Below are 20,723 nucleotides of genomic sequence, written 5' to 3' on the forward strand. Positions count from 1 at the left end.
TTGCGGGCCGCAATAAATTTTATTGCGGGCCGCAATAAGGTCCACAGCATTCGTTTGGTCAGATTTTTCGCACTCCTGATCCATCCAACATTCAAAGGAACCCTTCTCCAAGCTGTTTATGAGTTCCTCATCTATCAACCTGTCAAGAATCTCAACACTACAAACACTTTGATCATTAGATGGATATTTCATTGATCGTTTGATGTCAAATGTTAATTTTTCTTCACCAATGTTCATTGTAATAATTCCATCATGAACATAAATCACAGCTTTTGCCGTATTGAGAAATGGTCTACCCAACAAAAGTGGCGTATGGATATCCTCATCCATGTCTACCACAACAAAGTCGATTGGTACAAAGAATTTACCAATTTGAATTGGCAAGTCCTCTACCACCCCTAGGGGTAACTTGACCGATTGGTCGGCCAATTGGAGAGAAATTCTAGTTGGCTTAAGTTCCCCTACACCCAACCTATCATAAACCGACTTTGGCATAAGACTTACACTAGCCCCTAGATCACATAGTGCTCGTTTGAATTGGACATTTCCTATCGAACATGGTATGGAAAATTTACCCGGATCATCCAACTTTTTGGGCAATTCATTCATTACCATGGCACTACCATTTGAATCTAGGGACACCATTTGGACTTCTTCAAGTTTACGCCTATTTGAAAGGATATCCTTGAAAAATTTGGTGTAAACCGGCATTTGGGTCATTACCTCAGTCAATGGTAGGTTTACATGCAATTGTTTCAACAATTCAAGGAATTTAGCAAACTGCCTATCAGTTCTCTCATTCTTAAGCCTACCAGGAAAAGGTGCAAATTTATGAGGGGGTATGTAGAGAGGTACCTGTGCACTTACCTTTGGTGGCTCATCTTGAGATGGATTCGCTTGAAAAGCAGGGTCGCTTGGTGCAATTGGTGTATCTTCCTTTGAGGCGGAGTCCTCGTGTGTGGAGATGTGCTCATCATTGGTCCTTGTCTCTTCACTTTGTGGCTGCTCATAGGCATGCTTTGGCATGGGTGGATCCTCATATTGCGTACCGCTGCGAAGCATGTGTCCAACCGCCTTGACATCCCTGGGATTGTTCTCAGGTTTTGGTGGAAGGGAACCCGGTTGGCGGGAAGATTGCGTAGCTTGTTGTGCAACTTGGTTTTCAAGCATTTTGTTTTGGGTTGCCAACATGTCTACCTTTTTGGTCAATTCATCGAATTTTTGATTTTGACTTGCCATGAAAGTCTCCATCATTAATTCGAGATTGGACTTTGGTGGTGCATTAGAACTATACCCTTGGTTACCATAACCTTGATTTGGTCTATTAAAGTTTGAATTACCTTGGGTATTTTGGTCATTTTGTCTCCACGAAAAGTTTGGGTGATTCCTCCAACCGGGGTTGTAAGTATTGGAGTAAGGATTGTTATTTGGTTTGAAATTGCCTTGGTTTATGGCATTCACTTCCTCATGACTAACCTCATTACCTATACCACAATTTAGTGCTAAATGATCGGTCCCACCACAAATTGAACAAGGAAGAGAAGAAGGATAATTTACCGATTTTACGCTCATTTGATCAATCTTGCGATTTAAAGCGGCAATTTCTGCGGCCATGCTTGAATTCGAGTTCACCTCTTTCATTCCCCGTTGCAGGATGACCGGGGTCTCTCTAGGGTTGTGCCATTGGCTTTGGTTGAGAGCCATGTCATCAACCAACTTGTATCCGTCAACAGCCCCTTTGTTCATGAGACTACCTCCAGCGGCTGCGTCTAGCATACCCTTGTCTTGTGGCAGAAGACTGTTGTAGAAGATTTGCAGCAGGTTCCATCCTTCAATGCCATGGTGAGGGCAGCACCTCTGCAGCTCTTGGAACCTCTCCCATGCTTCGCTCATGGTTTCATCCCCTCTTTGTCGGAAATTGTGGATTTGATGGCGCAAGGAGTTAGTTTTGGATGGTGGAAAGAACTTGTTGAGGAAAGCATTCGCCACCTTGGGCCAAGTGTTCATGTTCTCGGGCCGTTGTCCCCTTATCCAACCCTTAGCCTTGTCTGCAAGAGAAAAAGTGAAAGCCATCACTTTAAGATCATCAGGAGAAACAGTTTGTACCTTAATTGTACTGCAGATTTCTTCGAAATTGGCTAAGTGTTGTGTGGCATCTTCGTGAGGCAGGCCATGGAAGAGATTACGCTGCACCATGCTAACCCATGCAGGAGGAATTTGGTATTCCTCAGCATTGATAGTAGGTGCAGTGTACCCAAGATGGATTTCCTCAGCCCTAGGCGCGGTGAAGTCTCTCAAAGGGCGGTTGGCATCGGCTGCTTCAAGATTCTCTCTCTCTTGGTTAGCTGCCCTCAACCGTTGAAGTTCATTTGCCATCCGATCCCTTTCTCTTTGGAGGTTTTGAAACCTAGCATCATCATTGCCGGACGACATGTCTAACCGGCGTGGATTCAAGGGAAAGAAAGGTCCCCTTGTCGGGTGCTTGTTTCTTCTCTGGTAAAAGAGATGAGTCGATCCTCTCCTTGAAAACCACTCTACCAAATCTGTGGCGTCCGGAGTAGGAGGTTCCTCTGCCAGATTTCAACCTAAATCAAAAGAGAAAAGAAATAAAAGAAAATTAAAAATAATTACTAACTAAATTACTTAGGTTTGATCTAAAATTCACCGTTGTCCCCGGCAACGGCGCCAAAAACTTGATATGAATTTTACTACTACACAAGTAATAAATCCTAATTTACCCTCAATTCGGTTGCAAGTGTACAACCTTGTCAAGTAGTATTTAGGGATCGTCTCCACAGGGACAATTCGGAATATTAAACCTAACCTAACTAATTTAATTTAGTAAAAGGAAATAAAGGAATTTGTTTGTTTTCTATGATGGTTTGGTTTGTTGCTGATCAAATTGAATTAACTAAATTCTAGGTCTAAATGTGGTTTTAAACAAGAATGAGAAATTAGGGTCTCTTCGGGTTCCTATCCACTAATGTCACGATTAATTGATTTATTAAGGTTGTTCTTATAAATATGAAGGCACAGTCTAATGTTATCGGTATAAAGTGATATTTCTATGTTAATACCGTCTTTAAATTAGTATAAATGTCACCTCTCGGTACTTGGTTACACTAACCCAAAGTTATTAAGTCTTTAACTGTCCCAATTGGTATAGAAAGTTATTCGTCACCTCTCGGTACTTGGTACAATTTTCTAACCTATCGGGTTAAGCCCGTATAAGATGAGCGTCTCCTCTCGGTACTTAGCCTATCAAATACTCTTTTCTTTATGGTCAGGACTAAATATTCAATTTCTCAATTGTAAATACCGAATCCTAGGGTTTCATGCAATTTCGCTTAAGTCATCGCAAACAAGTAATATAAAGAAAAGATCATACCAAGGAACAAGTAAATATAATATAAAATCAACTAATCCATGACATAAGTTTCAAGTTCTAACCCTAATCAACCCTAGAAATAGCCTTAGCCAATCATGGCTGCAGCACACAAGAGAAATAACAAGTAAAAGAGTTCTAAAAGAAAAGAAATCAATGTAACCGCTCGAAGAATTCGCTATCTTCTTCTCCCTTCTTTTGTCTCTCCTTTTTCTCCTTATTCTCCTGTGCTTTTCTCTCTTTCTAATGTCTAAAATTCGTTCCTCCAACAGTTATCCCCCATCCAGAATTAAAAACAACTGATTATAGCAAAAATCGCTTCTGGAACTGTTTATTGCGGGCCGCAATAACTTCCATTGCGGGCCGCAATAATAATACAAATTTTTCTGTTCTGCAAATCGGCTCTGACTAGTTGGTTGCGGCCCGCAATAAAATAATTGCGGCCCGCAATAAAAGTGAAAATTCGCCAGATTTGTGCTTTCTTGCTCCAGATAGCTCGTCTTCCTTCGTTAAGCTCCAAGCACTTGATTGCCTACAAAATAAACGCCAACTAGGGCAGTAACTTGAACTTTTAAACATTTATAACCTAATTAAATTCTAATTTCAACAAAACTCGGTTTAATTTACACAACAAACCCTATGTTTCAACATATATCATTGTGGCTTATCAGTATGTATTATAATTTGTATAAAATTAGATAAATGTGTGATGACTCTCATGATGTTTAAAATTAGATAAAATTATAAATGTGTAAAATTAGTAATATTCATGAAGTTTAAAATTAGATAAAATTATAAATGTGTAAATTTAGTATATTCATGAAGTTTATTATTAAAATCAAAATTAGATGATATGTTGTTTACATAAATTTTGATTATTGTAGCCATATGCTTGAAAAAATGTTTGTTTATATAATTATGTGTGATGACTCTCATTAGTTGCAAAAATATTGTTTATCAAATTTTCTAACAGAGTCAATGGATAATGTGAATTATCAGGAGCTGTTGAAGTTAGCACCACAGAACCACAGAGCATGGAAAGTTCGTGATATGGTAATTTTGATTATATCTATTAATTATTTGTTGCAAATAAATATTATATGAAGTATTTGAAGGGTTTATAATGTTTTATTTCTTTTTGGTAGCCTTCTTTTTCATTGAACCAGATAAATTCACATCAGACTAGTGTTCCTTACAATAGTCGGATGGATGATGCTCTGAAGAGATTAGGGTTGTATCAAATTGCTCGCCTTAATGATTGCAAGATTGATCCGCATTTGATTAGTGCCCTGTTTGAGAGGTGGAGGCCGGAGACCAATACATTTCATCTACCTGTCGGTGAGATGACAGTGACGCTGGAAGATGTTGCATGTCTATGGGGCTTACCGATTAAGGGTAATTAACTAATTAAAGTTGTTTATCGGTTAATTTAAATCCCTATTTTTTTAAGGTGAATTGTTGATTGTATAATTCTTTTAATTTGCAGGTGATCCGATTACTGGCACCAGCGATACTGATTGGAACCCATACTTAGAGTATGATCTAGGGGCTGATCCGGCTCTTTTTTACGATAACCTCATTGAGACAATGCCAAAACATGTGTGGATAAACGGGTTGGTGGAAATTGTCCATGCACCCGTTGGTACTACAATTGCATACAATTTCCATTGGCATTTTGAAGATTTACACTTAACTCTATACTTGGTTTTGCTGCTGTTTAGCACGTCTAACTCTGTGTTTTTGTTCAGGTGAAATTTAGCAAGTTCTGATTTTAGTTTGGCTTTGGATTCAAACATTTGACCTTCAGCAAATTTTTCATCTAACCTGGGGGGGTTCGCAAAAAATGCACGATCCGCGTATGGCATTGGCAAATCATCGTGGAATGAGGAACATGGATGCTTAGGTCCTCGATTGAGAAATGGGATCGAGTTGTGCCAATCCTTCAATATTTCTCGGTCGTTCATTTCAGCCTCCGCTTCGTCCATATCTGCGTTCCATGCTTCATCCGAATCATCATCATCAAAAGAACTTCTATCAGATTCTGTGTCTTGATCTGATTGCTCACAAAGGTCGTCACCGGCCTGAACCGGATGTGTGTAGGTGGGTACAGGTACACTGCCCGAATTAGGATCAAAGCCGGTCTGAACCGACGGTGTGTTACTACCTCCGGGCAAACTATCTGGACACGGAACATAACTGGTTTGGTTTCTAGCCTGGTGCGCCTCAGCTACCAATTCTATTACCTTAAATCCAGCCACTTGAGCTGCAGTTTGTTTAATGACATCCCAAGTTTCCTCATTTTCTATCCGAAATAGTGAGAAATGGTACGATCCGGGCGGTGCTGTGTTCATACGTACCCTGATTGTCAATTTGACTCGACTTGGAAGCAATTCAAGTCCAACGTATATTTGCCGTCTTATAATGGCAAAACTGGTAGAATCAGATACAGTAAAGGTAAATGCAGCCCCTATGTCATAACCAACACCTGTTGAAGTGCTTTGAAGGTTACCACCATAATACACATTGATCAATAGCAGTGACATTTTGCTGAACAAAAATCAAACACTAAATTAATAAATATATGAGTAAAAAAAAATACTAAATAAAAAAATACTACATAATATATGAGTACAAAAAAACAATAAATATAAACATATGAGTAAAAAATAAACTAAATATAAATATATGAGTAAAATAACTGAAAATATACACATATGAGTAAAAAAAACTAAAATATAAACATATGACTACAAAATAAACACTAAATCAAACTCTAAATATTTTTCAATTTTATAACACTAAATATAAGCATATGAGTAAAAAAAAACTCACAACAATAATCAGAAGACGATGCTGAGTACAATGGTGGTGGCGATCTGTTCATATGACCACTTTTCTATTGAATTTGAAAAAAACGAAATAATGAAAAAAAAAAAGAACAATGGCGTCTGGGAAGTGAAGAAGAAAGAAGAGAGAAGAAGAAAGGTGCTGTATAGAAATGTAAATCCTACACCGATGCACAGAAACGGTGCAGAAAGAGCTCCACCGGTCCTAGGGACCGGTGTAGAGTTTAATTTTGTGGCCTTCCGTGTGGTAGCTGTGGCATGTGCAAAAGCTGCTCCACCGGTCCCTAGGACCGGTGTAGAACTTATTTTTTTTGCTCCACCGATCCCTAGGATCGGTGGAGGCTAGTTTGCTAGCTTCAGCCCGCGCCAGGCTTGTTTGAACGAAACAATTATTACGAATTCTATTTAAAAAAAAAATCTTGGATACGTGTGGATACGGAGAGGATACGCCTCAAGGCGCTTCTGATTTGTCCTGTGAACCACGTGTGGACCGAATTGCTCCCTCCATTCGCGTGTGGACCGAACTGTTGTGTGCACCGTGTGTGGACCAGTGAAATTAGCAAAATTTCTTGCCTCCCAGCGGGATTCAAACCCTTCATCTGAGGATACCAAACCTGCGCCTTTACCACTGCAATAGAAGAGCTTTGTTGTTATTCAGTATTAGCTTTTATATATATAACTTATATTGAATACTTATTTAGGATTTTTGATATTTATTTTATATAATATAAGTGCTGAATTAATGATATAATTAAAATAATATATAATAGGCGTATCGTATCTGAGATTTTTTAAATTTGTCGTATCGCCGTATCCGTATCGTATCCGATACGATACCCGTATCCGTATCCATGCAACATAGCCATAAACAGACCTCTCTGTATCAATGTGGAGTTCAGAGTAGGTCCAATGGGTGTAGATACCATCAGATTGCATTAAGATTCGTGCGCTCCGTATTAAAATCCGTGCGAGTCTGTATCAATTTCCGTGCGCACCTATCTTAATACTAATCATACGATATTAGAGCTAATTGAACCTAAAAATAGGTCCAATGCCCATCCTACTCCTATCTCATCAATGTGGGCGAGTCACTGCTAATTATATTTACAATACCGTGCATTTTGTATTAACTTATTTCTTAAATTCTGCACAGTAAGAGTATTAGAGATATATGTAAATAATGTATATGTTGTTGTTACTATAAGTCCACTTGGGTTTCTGTAAAAAACTTTTTTATTAATCAAAATGTAGGATGGCAAGTTGTCACCTCAAAAAAAACAATGCAATGTATCGGCTGGAAAAAGTGATGCTAATAGTACAGTGATGAAAACAGTGTTGCTCTATAGACGTGTTAGTTATTAAGCATTGCTCCACTTTCCTTTTTTCAAAAAAGAGTCTTTTATTTCTTTCTCTTCAAAGCGTTCATATATACACTCGCAGCCTAAATAATATTCCAATGCATTCACGTACTGCTCCAGTTGAAGTCTCACTTGTCTCATTATCCAGAATTCTCTAATATTTTTTCCCTGAAAAAGAGGTTAAAGTTGTCCAGAATCATATTACCTCACCGTTCGATCATAATTCAAACCAGTTAAACTTAAGTCTAACATAAACATAGACCTATTTAGAGTGAAACTCAAACTATCATCCTGAGTGAAACACAAATTTAGTCTATACTTTTACTATGAGATCTTTTTTTTACTTATTTTTCTAATTTTTTTTTTTAAAATTACATATTATTTATTATTATAATGAAACAAAATTACAAACTCGTTGATAATTACAAGAAACAATAAATAAAATGGAAGTAATCGATTATTAGAACCTCCTCAGAGGACGAAAAGTCATGAATTTTTTTTTATAAACCATAATTACAAAAAAAGATTTTTATGAAACCAACATGATTATCTTTTTTTTACAAATACCATGAGAATTTAAATGTCATTTCGGTTTCGAACTTTTTTTTTGACCGAAATGACAATTCGGTTCCAGATATTTTTACAATCTTTCAACATATTTTTTTCCTCCAAATTTGCGAAAATGGTTGGAATCAAAATGACGATTCAATCAAAAAAAAAAAAAAACCGAAATGACACTTATGATTTTTATAAAAAAGTAAATAATCAAGTTGGTTTCATAATTTTTTTTTCTAATTATAGTTAATAAAAAAAATTCAAAAGTCATGGTGCATGGGAGACCCGTAATCACAGGAACCGTGATTGACAAAAAAGACAATAATAAAATAAAAATTAGTACCACCAGTACAGGAGCCGAATAAGACTGTTCTTGCCTAAGGGCTTTCAATCAAAAAAAAAAAAAATTAATAAGACTGTAGGCCCTTACTTATTATTCTTACTCCGATACGTATCCGATACGCCAGCTGGCGTATCCTTACTCAGTCGATACGGTCGCCGATACTCCGTTGACACGTCTAGATACGGAGAGGATACGCCCCTCAAGGCGCTTCTGATTTGTCCTGTGAACCACGTGTGGACCGAACTGCTCCCTCCATTCGAGTGTGGACCGAACTGCTGTGTGCACCGCGTATGGACCAGCGAAATTAGCAAAATTTCTTGCCTCCCAGCGGGAATCGAACCCTTAATCTGAGGATACCAAACCTGCGCCTTTACCATTGCAATAGATGAGCTTTGTTGTTATTCAGTATTAGCTTTTATATATATAACTTATATTGAATACTTATTTAGGATTTTTTATATTTATTTTATATAATACAAGTGCTGAATTAATGATATAATTAAAATAATATATAATAAGCGTATTGTATCTGAGATTTTTTAAATTTGTCGTATCGCCGTATCCGTATCCATGAAACATAGCCATAAACAGACCTCTCTGTATCAATGTGGAGTTCAGAGTAGGTCCGATGTCCATTGGACCTACTTTGGTTCGATGGGTGTAGATACCATCAGATTGCATTAAGATTCGTGCGCTCCGTATTAAAATCCGTACGAGTATGTATCAATTTCCGTGTGCACCTATCTTAATACTAATCGTACGATATTAAAGCTAATTGAACCTAAAAATAGGTCCAATGCCCATCCTACCCCTATCTCATCAATGTGGGCGGGTCATTCTAGAACCGACCAATTGTGGATAAATATATTGACAGAGCTGGTTTGACTTCATGCAGCGCCCCAGTCAAAACCAAACTAAGACGTCTACAGAATACAGATGCTTTCTATTTCAAACTCTTGAAATTGTGATTAAGAGATGTATTGTTAGTAATTTTGTTGAAAGCTATATAATATTTTGATTCGGTGGGAACGCCTTTACTTTTGAATATTTTGATTTTTTTATTTTCATTCACTGTTAAATTTTCAAATTCAGCAATTAATGTTGAATATTCTCAGTCACCTGTTTGTTTCTAAGATTCCCTCGGAGCCAATAAAAGAGGCGAATTATAAAAATATGGAAATTTCTTTAAAAGATGGCCGCCAATATATCCCAATTAATGTTTTGACTTTTAAGAGCTCCAATCTTCAGGTTCTGCAATTTTATTTTATTTTAGAAACGATAATATTTTGTATGTGCACGAATGTCTCGTCAAGTTTAAATTATAAAAATGGTGATGATTTTATTATTATAATTATCACTATTATTGAGCTGAATCGGTTCATGATAAATTCGGATGAACTAAACAAGAAAACCTATAAATTGAATAATAATGCATTTAAACCTACATATATATTAATTGATTCGGTGGGAACGCCTCTGAATCAGATTTAGGATTTTCGTCAAGAAGAGGCAGACAAAAAATTATCGAATCAGGTTTAAACCTCATTAACTAATTGAATACTCAATAAAAAAAAAAACAATACTTTGACTTTTATTTTTCAATGCTCTAACTAGTAATTTCTGATACTTTAACTTATAATTCTAAATATCAATCATAATTCAATAAATTTATTTTGATTTTAACACTAAATTTAATTCGAATTACAAATCAAATATCCAGAAGAGGACGAAATTTTTTTTCAGAGAAATGACAAAGTCAATTGGTACCAATAAATCACCACTAAAACTCAAAATCCAGAGGAAAGCGGCTAGCCCCTGGTTGCATGTGGATCCGCTCCTGCTTTGCTTTCAATTATTTTGATTTTATATTTTCATTTCACTATTCAATTTTCGAATTCAGCACTGGGCAAATCAGAATAAAGCATATAAACTTAACAACACAAATGATACCAATATCATGCATAAAAATCTAGTTACAAATATCTTCTGATTGTGCGATCAAATTTACTTGCAAACTTTAACAGAAATGATACCAATATCTGCAAGTTCTTAAAAGTAAAATTTATACAAATTTCATACAATATACATGTGAATTCTTTTAATATAAAAATACAAGTACGAACAAAGTTTATGATTATAAAAAAAGGTTAAAATTTAAATGCTACATCGAATTCACAATCTTGTTTAAAGACCGAATGAATTGTCAAATTAAAACAATCCCCCACTTCCAAGCAGAAATAAGGAAAGGGCGACGAAGTAGGAAAATAAAAATTTAATCCGTTTGGATCGGGATTTTGAACCCGACGTGAATCGAACACGCAACCTTCTGATCTGGAGTCAGACGCGCTACCATTGCGCCACGGATCCTCTTGTGATAAATTAAGTAAAGTAATTTATACATAGTAAAATAATGAGAAGGCCAACACAAGTAAAAATTTAGGTCTTTCTATATTTTACTTGAAAGACTTTTTTTAGTGAACTACATATGATCCATCTAAGACTCTAATTTATCTAAATTAAGTCATATTCCAAATTAAAGAATTAAACAATCTAATTAAAACATATGCTCCGTCTAATGCTGCAATGAATTTAGCACAGCAAAGGATTTAGGTCTCAGTCTAATTACTGCTGAATTAAAAATAGAATCTTTCTTCAGGCAATCCAAATTTACCATCATGACAACATCTAAGAACTAAGCAAATTAAACCCCATATCTACAAAAGATTTCTTCACCGAAAGGAAATTAAAGGAAGGGGGGAAAAAGCATGACTGATCAAAATTCTGTCAAAATCAAAACAGAAGGTGCATCAGAATGCAAATTTTGTTGTTTGAAAAAACCTTCATCAGAATTCACAGTGATCAAACCATGTGACCATCAAATCTGCACAGTTTGCATCACCCGTTATTGCTCCGACAAAATTGACACGTTTGATGCGCGTAACCCGCTTTGGCTTTGCCCATACGATGATGGGTGGTTCAAGCCGATCATAGATGAGGATGCATGGAAGAAGAACATGAAGCGCCTTTCTTTCTGGGAGAATATCATGTTCAAGCTCACCGTGCCGAAACAAGATAGAGAAGTCGAAGTCATGGCCCGCGCAAAACGGTGGCGCCGCTGCCCCCGATGCCGCTTCTATGTTCAGAAAATCGATGGATGTTCGCAGATACATTGCAGGTAAATATTTTAACATATATATATTATTTTTGTCAATGGAACATCTTCCGTGCCATTGAGAGCAACACGACTAAATTTGATTTGGGAAAACAAATTTGAAGAAAAAAACATATATCGGTTTAGTTTCAATTTATTGATATCCCCAAATCTAATAATGAATGAGGATTATTGAGGAACCCACATTCAATTATGGACAAATCTCAAATGCCAATATCAGATATATGATAAAAAAGCAAAAGAAAAAACAGAGACCAACCTAGAACCGTTTTGTTAAATAAATCTGTCTAATTGTGATGTGATTGCAGATGCGGGAAACAGTTTTGTTACGATTGTGGAAGAAGCTTTTGGTTGTGTTTCTGCAATTCTCCAATCATAAATGGATGTTTTCAAATGCTCGGTCTTTCTCGTAGAAGGAGAAGTTACATTGGACCAATATGGGAACGAGGCTGATCGATGTTCATTTTCTCTAAGAAACAATTTAATTCGTTTCCATCAAATTCAGCAATTTATAATTACTTGTAGCATATTCTATGGATCAAACCTTTATTAAGATTTTGTTGGGTATCGTTAAAAAGATAGATAGCTGAGATAAATAAATTAAGATTTTGTTGGGTATCGTTAAAAATTAATTAAGAGTAATTATTAAAAGTTTTGCTTTTTTCCCCCCAAGAATTTGAGCTTTTGAATATTGGTTTTATTTTTTTTCTTTCAAAGGAATTGCTGCACAGCAAACAAAAACATTTTTTTTTTCTTTTCCTTACCAATTTGTTGTTAATGTGAGAATTTGTGCAATTATGTATATGATAATTTGCAGAAGACCACAATAATTATTGTCTTTAATTAAATGATTAATTTTCTTACATTTTGGTGAAAAATACCAAACTCAAACAAGTGTATCTGCATTATGCACATATTTGTGCATTTGAATTAGCAATTTGGAATTGCAAAATGATTATTCGTTTATTCCTAGGTGTTAAAAAGTTAATATATCCAAGGGATAGTTAATTATTGGTGTCCTTAGATGAAAATCTGGTTTTTTAAATTTAAATTCAATTTTTATGCGTATGTATCCACAGATTTTAATATTAATTGGACAAGAAACGCTTGTGTAAGTAAGTCATTTATAATCCCATGAGCATTAAACAGTCTATTACATTTGAATTTTGAGCTCTTATTAGTAAGCAATTAAGGAATAGCATTATATATTGTGCTATTATTTTATCCACAAGTCAGTTATAATATATCCAGAAAGCAATTGTTTCCTCCTTATTCCAGTCTTTGTGAGAATTATCCATGCACCACCACACCTGAAATAGTCAAGGAAAATATGGGATCAGATTTAATTAAGATAATTACACAAGTCCAATGGCCCATATGGGTTTTGATTATGACCCGTTTATATATGAGCTGAATGAATTTAAATAAAAAAAATATTGGAAAATATTTGTACAATTAAGTTTTTTAGAATACCATATACTTAATAATTACATAAAGTAAATAATTTTGGAAATTTATTATAGATAATAAGGCACCATAATGTAGTGAACATTTCCCTTGCCAGTTAATTATATGTACTATAACCGCATTTAATGTGTTAATATATATTCTAAATGATCTATTCCATTGTATATATTTGATTTTTTTTTTTAGAAAAAAAGATTAGTTAATTAATTAAAATGGTGGAAAGACCGTACTTCCACATTTGGTTCCAGGTTTGAGCGGGCGGTCGCACTGTTTAGCAACATAGATGAGCTTATCGGCGCTGATTATCTTCGCCACCACAGGCGTGATGAACGTACACACGCATGGTATATCTGCTTTCTGAACAGTGGAGCAGCAGCTAGCATCTGGTGGAACTTCTGGACCAGATGCACTGACATACTGAAGGCACTTCTCTCTCAGTAAATTAACATCATTGTTACAATCAGCTGCATTAGTTGCTACCAGTATGGTTGCAACCAGCAAAACCAAGAGAAAGATTGATGTGTTATTTCTGGCCATCTTAACAAGTGAGTTTGAGTTGAGGTGAGGGAAATGATTGATCAATGGGTAGTATTTATAGGGTAAGGGAATGAACCTCTGTACTGGCATGGAGTCATCATTCTTTCATGCTCTTGTACTTGCGTGAGGAGAAGCTATCTGTAACTAAATAATATGGCGCGAGAAGTGTGATTTTCAATTTGGCGCGCTTAATCTGTGCAAAGGAAACTAACCAGAATGGAAAGAGGTTAACATACTATTAAGTATTAATGCATCTAAAGGGATGAACTTTCGACTCATCAAAATTCGTGCTAAGATCGCTGACGGTCGATCTCCACAATTATAACAAGCCCCACCACCGTCCACTCAAATCCAACGATTACAGCTCATCCTTTAAATTTGACTTGGTCAATATAGCGAAAGAGAGCAATTGCACGCTGAGTCGTGCACTGGGCCGTTGTTGGGCCAGGAAACAAATAACGAAAAATCTGTATTACTGACCAGTGGGTCCTGCAGAGTAGAAGAAGGGAACGAAGAGGTGAGTCTGTCTGGCGGACCCACATTAGCCGTGTTAAACGGATTGGAAAATTAACAACCTCAACAAACGGTGGGTCCAAGAGCAGTACTCCCAACTAATGGAGAAGAAGACTTTGAACAAAAAAATAGCACGAGGTGACTGGAGACGATTAAATGGAGAAGAATTACAGTTTAAATAACTGATTCTGTGTATACTGACAAATGAGTTTTGAGTTTAGGGGATCTGGACCTCTTTTATTTTGCCGCCCGGTATGATTCTTACCGGACTCTATTTTTTTGTTAAGGTTAGAATCCGATACTTATCTATATATTGAATCGGTCCGTAACACGCACGAATTCAAGTAGGCATGTGTGATCCAAAACGACTTTCTTATTATTTTTAAATCTGTACCTAAATTAAATTATAAGTGATGTCGTTTTGATGTAACACAAAAATAGAATTTCTCTTGTGTTCTTTATGGTGTAGCTTAGATAGGCATTATATAAGATTGATTTAATTATTATAAAAATTAATTTGTGCATCCCATTAATATTTGTTAATAAACAAGTGATGTTTATGGGTGCACACGAAATATTTGAATAACGCTCTGATTAAGCACGCTATTTTCTACTAAAATGTTTTAGGTCATGTTTGGTTGTGGAGTAAAGGGTGGATTAAACTCCTTACTCTACACTTAATCCACTAAATAAGGAGTAAATGGAAGTAAGATTTAAAAGCAATAAAAATACAGCCATGATCAAAAGCAATAAAAATACAGCATCATAATTGGCTCCCTTAATTCCACTACCGTAATACAATGAACAAAAGTTGCTTATCTGTTATTAATGAGATACATTGCCGTCATCACCAATTTAAATTTTGGTCAAGCTTTATCACATCAAAACTGTCACACCCCAAACCAAGAATTCTGGATTAAGATGTGATCAACCTCGCCTCGTGCTTAATTAATCATTAAGCACGCAAGGCTAACCATAAATAATAAATCAAACAGCAGCGGAAGCAAAAATAATATAAATATCAAGCATCAGTCACATAGCAAATAAATAAACATACACATACATAACATATAATTCGATCCATCTCGGATCCAAATAACACCATCTATAGAAGGGGATACATGATCTATCGAGCTCGTATATATAACACAGGAAATACGAGACTCGTAAACCTGATCAAAAGTCTAACTCTAGCTAATCAAACGGTGGGGCCATCGGGGACAACTCTTGACAACTCCTGCTGCGGATCGCCAGATGCTGTACCTAAAACCCACGAAACAACTTGTGGGTGAGCGACGAATCGCCCAGTATGTGACCCAGAATTATCCCCTCAGGGATCCTCTACGGTCAAAGCACTTTTATTTATAAAATGAATGCAATTAAAAATATGCACATGTGTGAACTTATATTAATAGCTAATAGAATTTGCAATACTTTTGAATGATGCCATGATGCGATTATTCTATTATGCCAACATGCGAAATAAACCCAAAATAAAATCAAGGTGTAATATCGGATATAAATCAAGTCGGAATCCAGTACTCCTTGCACTGTGTGCCCAAATACAATAATAATAATATGGATAAAGAAATCACCCCGTGCCGTGCCAATAGGATCAAAAAGATCCAAACAATATAATCCAAGGACTGTGATCAGAGTGCAATGATACACGTTGCCTAGTGACATCGAGCATTGCTCCACAAGATAATAGCACACTAGCCGATGGTTATATCAAATCCAATGTGTCATCTCGCCTAACGATTCGTCACCCAAACATATCCAATAGGAGAAATCATACAATGCAGGTCGTAAAAAGTTAATCTCCTTCCTCATGAGCAGAAGAGAACTCTACCGTCTGGCCAGTCCAATAGGTACACCACGCATGATTCCACAAGGCTCGAGACCGGCTGAGACCGGCTGAGTCCGGCTATGAGTCCGGCTATGAGTCCGGTCATTGGGTCCGGCTTGAGCCCGGCACAACCGTAGGCTCCCGTTGACCCCCGTTGACTCCCGTAGACTCCCGTAGCTCCCGTAGGCTCCCGTAGCTCGACCTTGGAATCCTGTTCTAGGCAAAGTAGCTCCTAATGTAGGGAGGGAACAAATCCCGAATCGTATCGTGCCACAGAACTCGCATGCGTATGCACGTAATAATAATATAGTCTTTTACGAGAAGAAGACAGCTAATAGCCTAATATTCTAATAAGATACATATATAATATTATTTAATTACTCTACTCTTAAAATACAGTAAATTCGAGTTTTTCAGGGTTCATGCAATTCTACCTACAGTGCAGAAAGGATAAACATGCTCTACAGTTTTAAGGCAACTACTTAAAAATAAAGTGCGGATGTCAGGTCAGATGGATCGACTGGTAAGAGTACGCCCACGAAAAGAATAATTCAGATATCCCACACCTGTAGGGCTGGAGTCTCTGTCGCTAATAATCAACGTGCTCCGCGTATGCTCCGAACTGCGGGTCAGTCGGATCGATCCACGGATCAGACTCGTACGGAGTCGACTGATCTGAAATCACGAAATTACACTAATTAAAATCTACGCTAAATTATTCTAACCCTCGCCCCAGTTAATATGTAAATTAAATTATCAATTATTTCGATTTTATAAAGGTTATCGATTCAGTCAGCCCGACTGAACCAGTTAGTCGGATATTAATTATTTACTTTGATTTAAATTATCCAAATTTTAATTCTAAATAATTTATAGTTTTAATAATTTAATTTGAAGATAAGTTGCTTATAAAAAAAAAATTCTAAAGTCGAAATATTCGTAAAATTATTATTCGTGAGTTACATAAATCTTTTACATGTTCTTACCTAATTAGTATATCCTAATTACTTAGCTATTTGCTTTATTCTAACTTAACTATAATTATTCTAACCAATTGAATTGCATTTTCGAAGAATTAATTTATTATTAAAAATTCCTAATATTACTATTCTTATAAAAGTGCATAACTTATGTAATTATTACTAAACTAATAAGTATTATAATATGTCTTTAGTTATAGTAAAATTTAGATACGTAAACTTGTTTTACGAAAATTTTAGAAAAGAAATGTTTACCTACTTTACGTGTTTTGCTAATTATTTCTAAGTCGAGCAGTTCGTTATTTTATAACTAATCTAATTCTACGTATAATTAGTCGTTTCGAATCTAAGTCAGACATAATATTTTTCTGTTACTAATTAATCGTCATTTATTAATTAGCAATGAGTTTTCGTACAAGTTTGAAAATGTTTAAAAGGAATGTTTTAATTTTAAAAACCTCTTATGAAACTTTTATTTTTATTTTAATGTGTTGGGTGTTTTAGTTGGGTTTGTTTCGGGATCATACAGGTGTCCAATCGGGTTATTATAGTATCTGCTCAAATTATGTTATGAGTCATCATCGAGGCATCAGACCCTGGACGGTATAATCATTTCCCGAGCTAGTTCAAGTTTACGTAAGCATTCGATTTTAATTCGATTCCTCATAAAACTTAAACTTAAAAAGCCACGTTTTAAATCCGACAATTACGCTTTTTGGAAAAATTCCAAATACCATAATTATTAATAAAGCCAAGCCCACATTCTTTTATTTAATTTCTGCATAGGCCCATAAAGAAAGCCCAAGCTTTCCTCAATTTATTAATAACTTGATTTCGGCCCAGCAGAAACCATAGGCCCATAAGGCCCCCTTTTATTATTTGTTTTACAAGGGCCCAATTCCAATTTCATACATATTTTCAAAACAATCCCTTCTTAAATTTCAATTATCACAAGGACCTACATTATGCGTAAACAACCCCCACAATTCAGAACATCACGAAAGGGGTCCCTGTCAGATCAATATTGGTTACCAGTAATTACACTAGGTCTGTACCGACTGGTACCAGTACCAGAACTCAAGCAAAATAGCACAACCAGGCTGCACGGAACAGAGGTCAAACAGCACCAGATAGGGAAAACAACAAGCAACCAGCATCACAGCAGATAGGAAAAAAAACAGAACTGGTACGATTCAGTACCAGTTACCAATCAATACAACAATGCAGGGGGGGTAAGTGCATCATACAACAATTCACAAGGGTAGTAGCAAAGCACAAGCCAAGCAACATAACACACTGACAAGGCAGCAGCAAGGCGTAAATTAACACAGCCCCCAGGTCAAAACTTTGCCGAGAAAATCAACAACTCGAGCAAAGGGCCAAAAATTCGATCACATAAACGAGTGTTTTAGAGTTTACCCGATTGAGCTAGCACGAGATGGATTGGGAAAAGAACAGCCGGCTCCAAGCGAATACCAGAACAGCACCGGGCCAACACCAGCACGGCACCAAGCAAGCGCCAGTCAGAACAGTCACAACAATCACCAAGCAAAGGAAATCAGAGCACACCGAGACAATGGAATCAGCGAGCACCAAGACAGTCACTACTTAGCACCGAAATTTTCACACTAGAACAACCAATTCAGAGGGAAAACAGAAATTTATAGAGGGAGATGCAAGTTTTTCTCAACACATGAGACAAGGCACAGGGGCATCACTATCAATGGCAAAAAAAACAAAGGGAAAAACCAGAGAGAGAGCTGAGAGGGGAATTTATAGCAACTCACACCATTTCGTACACGAGGGGACGGGTCAGTCTTGCAGGGACAACCATCTGACAGCCGTGCTGCCGAGGTCATCGCCCACGAGGGTGAAACGATGGGAGCAGGTGGAGAATGAAGAAAATCGCGACCACTCGAACCAAAGGCGGGATTTTTCCCTCCTCTTTTTCGTCTCCATGAAACGAAATGGAAAGAGAGAGAGCAACGGGAGGGGGCCCGTAAGTCAGCGGAAGAGGAGATGGGTGGGCCTAGGGTTTTAGTGAAACAAAGAGGAAGAGGCAGGGGCGCCTCTGTCTTGCGCGAAAGGGAGAAGAAGGGGAACGGGAGGGGAGAAAAGAGAGAAAGAGAAAGGTCTGTGGGGGTGGGGTCCGTTGTCGGTGGAAGAAAGAAGAAAAGGAGAGAAACGGAGGCAGGAGTGATATGTGCATGGATCCGAAATTTTTATTCAATTTGATTAAATCTTAGTTTCAATTGGATTCAAAAACAAGGCATGGGATTAAGTCAAGATTCGTGCTAGATTTAATCCAAAGGTCCAAACGAATTCAGAATTTCAATATGAATTTATTTAATTCAACATCAAGGGTTTAGATAACTTCAAATGCAGTGCTATGAAGAGATCCAAGGGTTACAACAATCTAACAATAAAATGGGGTTTCTAATGAATATGATTGGATATAATAATTGGATTCTAATGAAAATTGGTTTGGGAAAATTTGTTATAATACTCATTTATGCATATAAAAATCTAATTTGGCTATATAATTTATTATGAACGAGATTTGTAGCTTTTAAAGTTTTGTTTGCGTGAAAACTCATATCCTTGTACATTTAATTAAATCCTGATTGATTTATCTATTTACACAATCTTGTTGTTTATTTTCAAAGTTTCATAAATTATATATATGTATATATCTCAAGGTTTCTAGTTTATATTTTAATTTGATAAATAAAATAGAATAAAATAAATTATTTGAGTAAAACTTTTAGATTAGTATAATTAATCATGTTTTAAATTTATGGGATATAACAAAAACTACAAGTTGGTGTCTAATAATACTATTTTTAGTTGCAATCACATTAACCAGTATAAAAACAGTAAACATCTAACAATGGGGTTGCTGGAGGTGGAGATCTGACAATGGTGTCACTGGAGGTGGAGCCGACAGGAGAGGAGAGGAGAGTTGTTGGTGTTGGCGTCGACAGGAGAGAAGAGGAGAGGAGAGTCGCTAGTGTTGGCGCCGACAGGACATAAGAGTTGCTAGATGATTGCGTAGGGTTGGCTGGGGTGTAAGAGAGAAAGAAGGGACGGGGTGGGAGGAGGCTGTGAAATGGAGGCTCTATTTTGAATTCCAGAGACATATTTTGAAATCCCATCTATCAGATCTGCATGAATTTTAAAGCAGATCCAACCGCTCACAATGCAATGCATAGACCCCTCCATGCATTGCAATGTATGATAGCTTATCCCCTCGATATATTATATTTATGTATAAGATGTAAATTTGTTGATCTTTTCTGATATCTCATTGCAATATTGAGAAAAAATATATAGAGTTATGAGTACCATTTACTATATATATATATATTTAGCAAACTTTATATTAGAATAGATCAATAGAGGTAGCCTTATTTGCTAAATTTTTACTCTTTTTATGTTCAACGAATGATAGTTGGTAACATTGATATAATATATGAGATATTTGAAAAAGATCAAATGCATGATGAATAAGTGGCATATGCATGATCGATCATGCAAACTCATGTTGCCTCCCTTCACGTTCTTATTCTCTTTCATTTATGCATGAAAATCTTTTTGATTGTTTAAAACACATTATGTGTGTATGTTTGTCATGTTTTTAATCACTCAAGACCACATTTCACATCCTGAATTCAACGGAAGTTGTACATTATATATTTATATATCTTGAAGTAACATC

The 20,723-nt window shown here is 36.4% G+C and overlaps 1 protein-coding gene, 1 long non-coding RNA gene and 1 other non-coding gene across 3 annotated transcripts; all 3 read right to left on the minus strand.

The window, feature by feature from the left end:
- Positions 1–10,782: 10,782 nt before the first annotated feature.
- Positions 10,783–10,854, minus strand: TRNAW-CCA (transfer RNA tryptophan (anticodon CCA)). The gene has a single exon. It is a non-coding gene; the product is annotated as a tRNA-Trp (tRNA).
- A 2,037-nt stretch (positions 10,855–12,891) lies between these two features.
- On the minus strand, positions 12,892–13,663 carry LOC144553259 (uncharacterized). The gene is made up of 2 exons (XM_078301356.1): positions 13,352–13,663; positions 12,892–12,969 (listed from the first exon to the last, which is right to left on the minus strand). The coding sequence occupies exons 1-2, from the start codon at positions 13,661–13,663 to the stop codon at positions 12,892–12,894; spliced, it is 390 nt and encodes a 129-aa protein (XP_078157482.1).
- A 1,513-nt stretch (positions 13,664–15,176) lies between these two features.
- On the minus strand, positions 15,177–18,730 carry LOC144552972 (uncharacterized). The gene is made up of 3 exons (XR_013511288.1): positions 18,425–18,730; positions 16,592–16,700; positions 15,177–15,439 (listed from the first exon to the last, which is right to left on the minus strand). It is a non-coding gene; the product is annotated as an uncharacterized LOC144552972 (long non-coding RNA).
- Positions 18,731–20,723: the final 1,993 nt, after the last annotated feature.

Source organism: Carex rostrata, chromosome 4 (assembly GCF_964058835.1).
Source record: "Carex rostrata chromosome 4, lpCarRost1.2, whole genome shotgun sequence".
Lineage (NCBI taxonomy): Eukaryota > Viridiplantae > Streptophyta > Magnoliopsida > Poales > Cyperaceae > Carex > Carex rostrata.

Coding starts and splice junctions, on each gene's coding strand:
- LOC144553259 (XM_078301356.1), bottom strand. CDS start 13,663: ATGGCCAGAAATAACACATCAATCTTTCTCTTGGTTTTGCTGGTTGCA. Junction 12,970..13,351: donor GAACCAAATGTGGAAGTACG/GTCTTTCCACCA, acceptor TGACTATTTCAG/GTGTGGTGGTGCATGGATAA.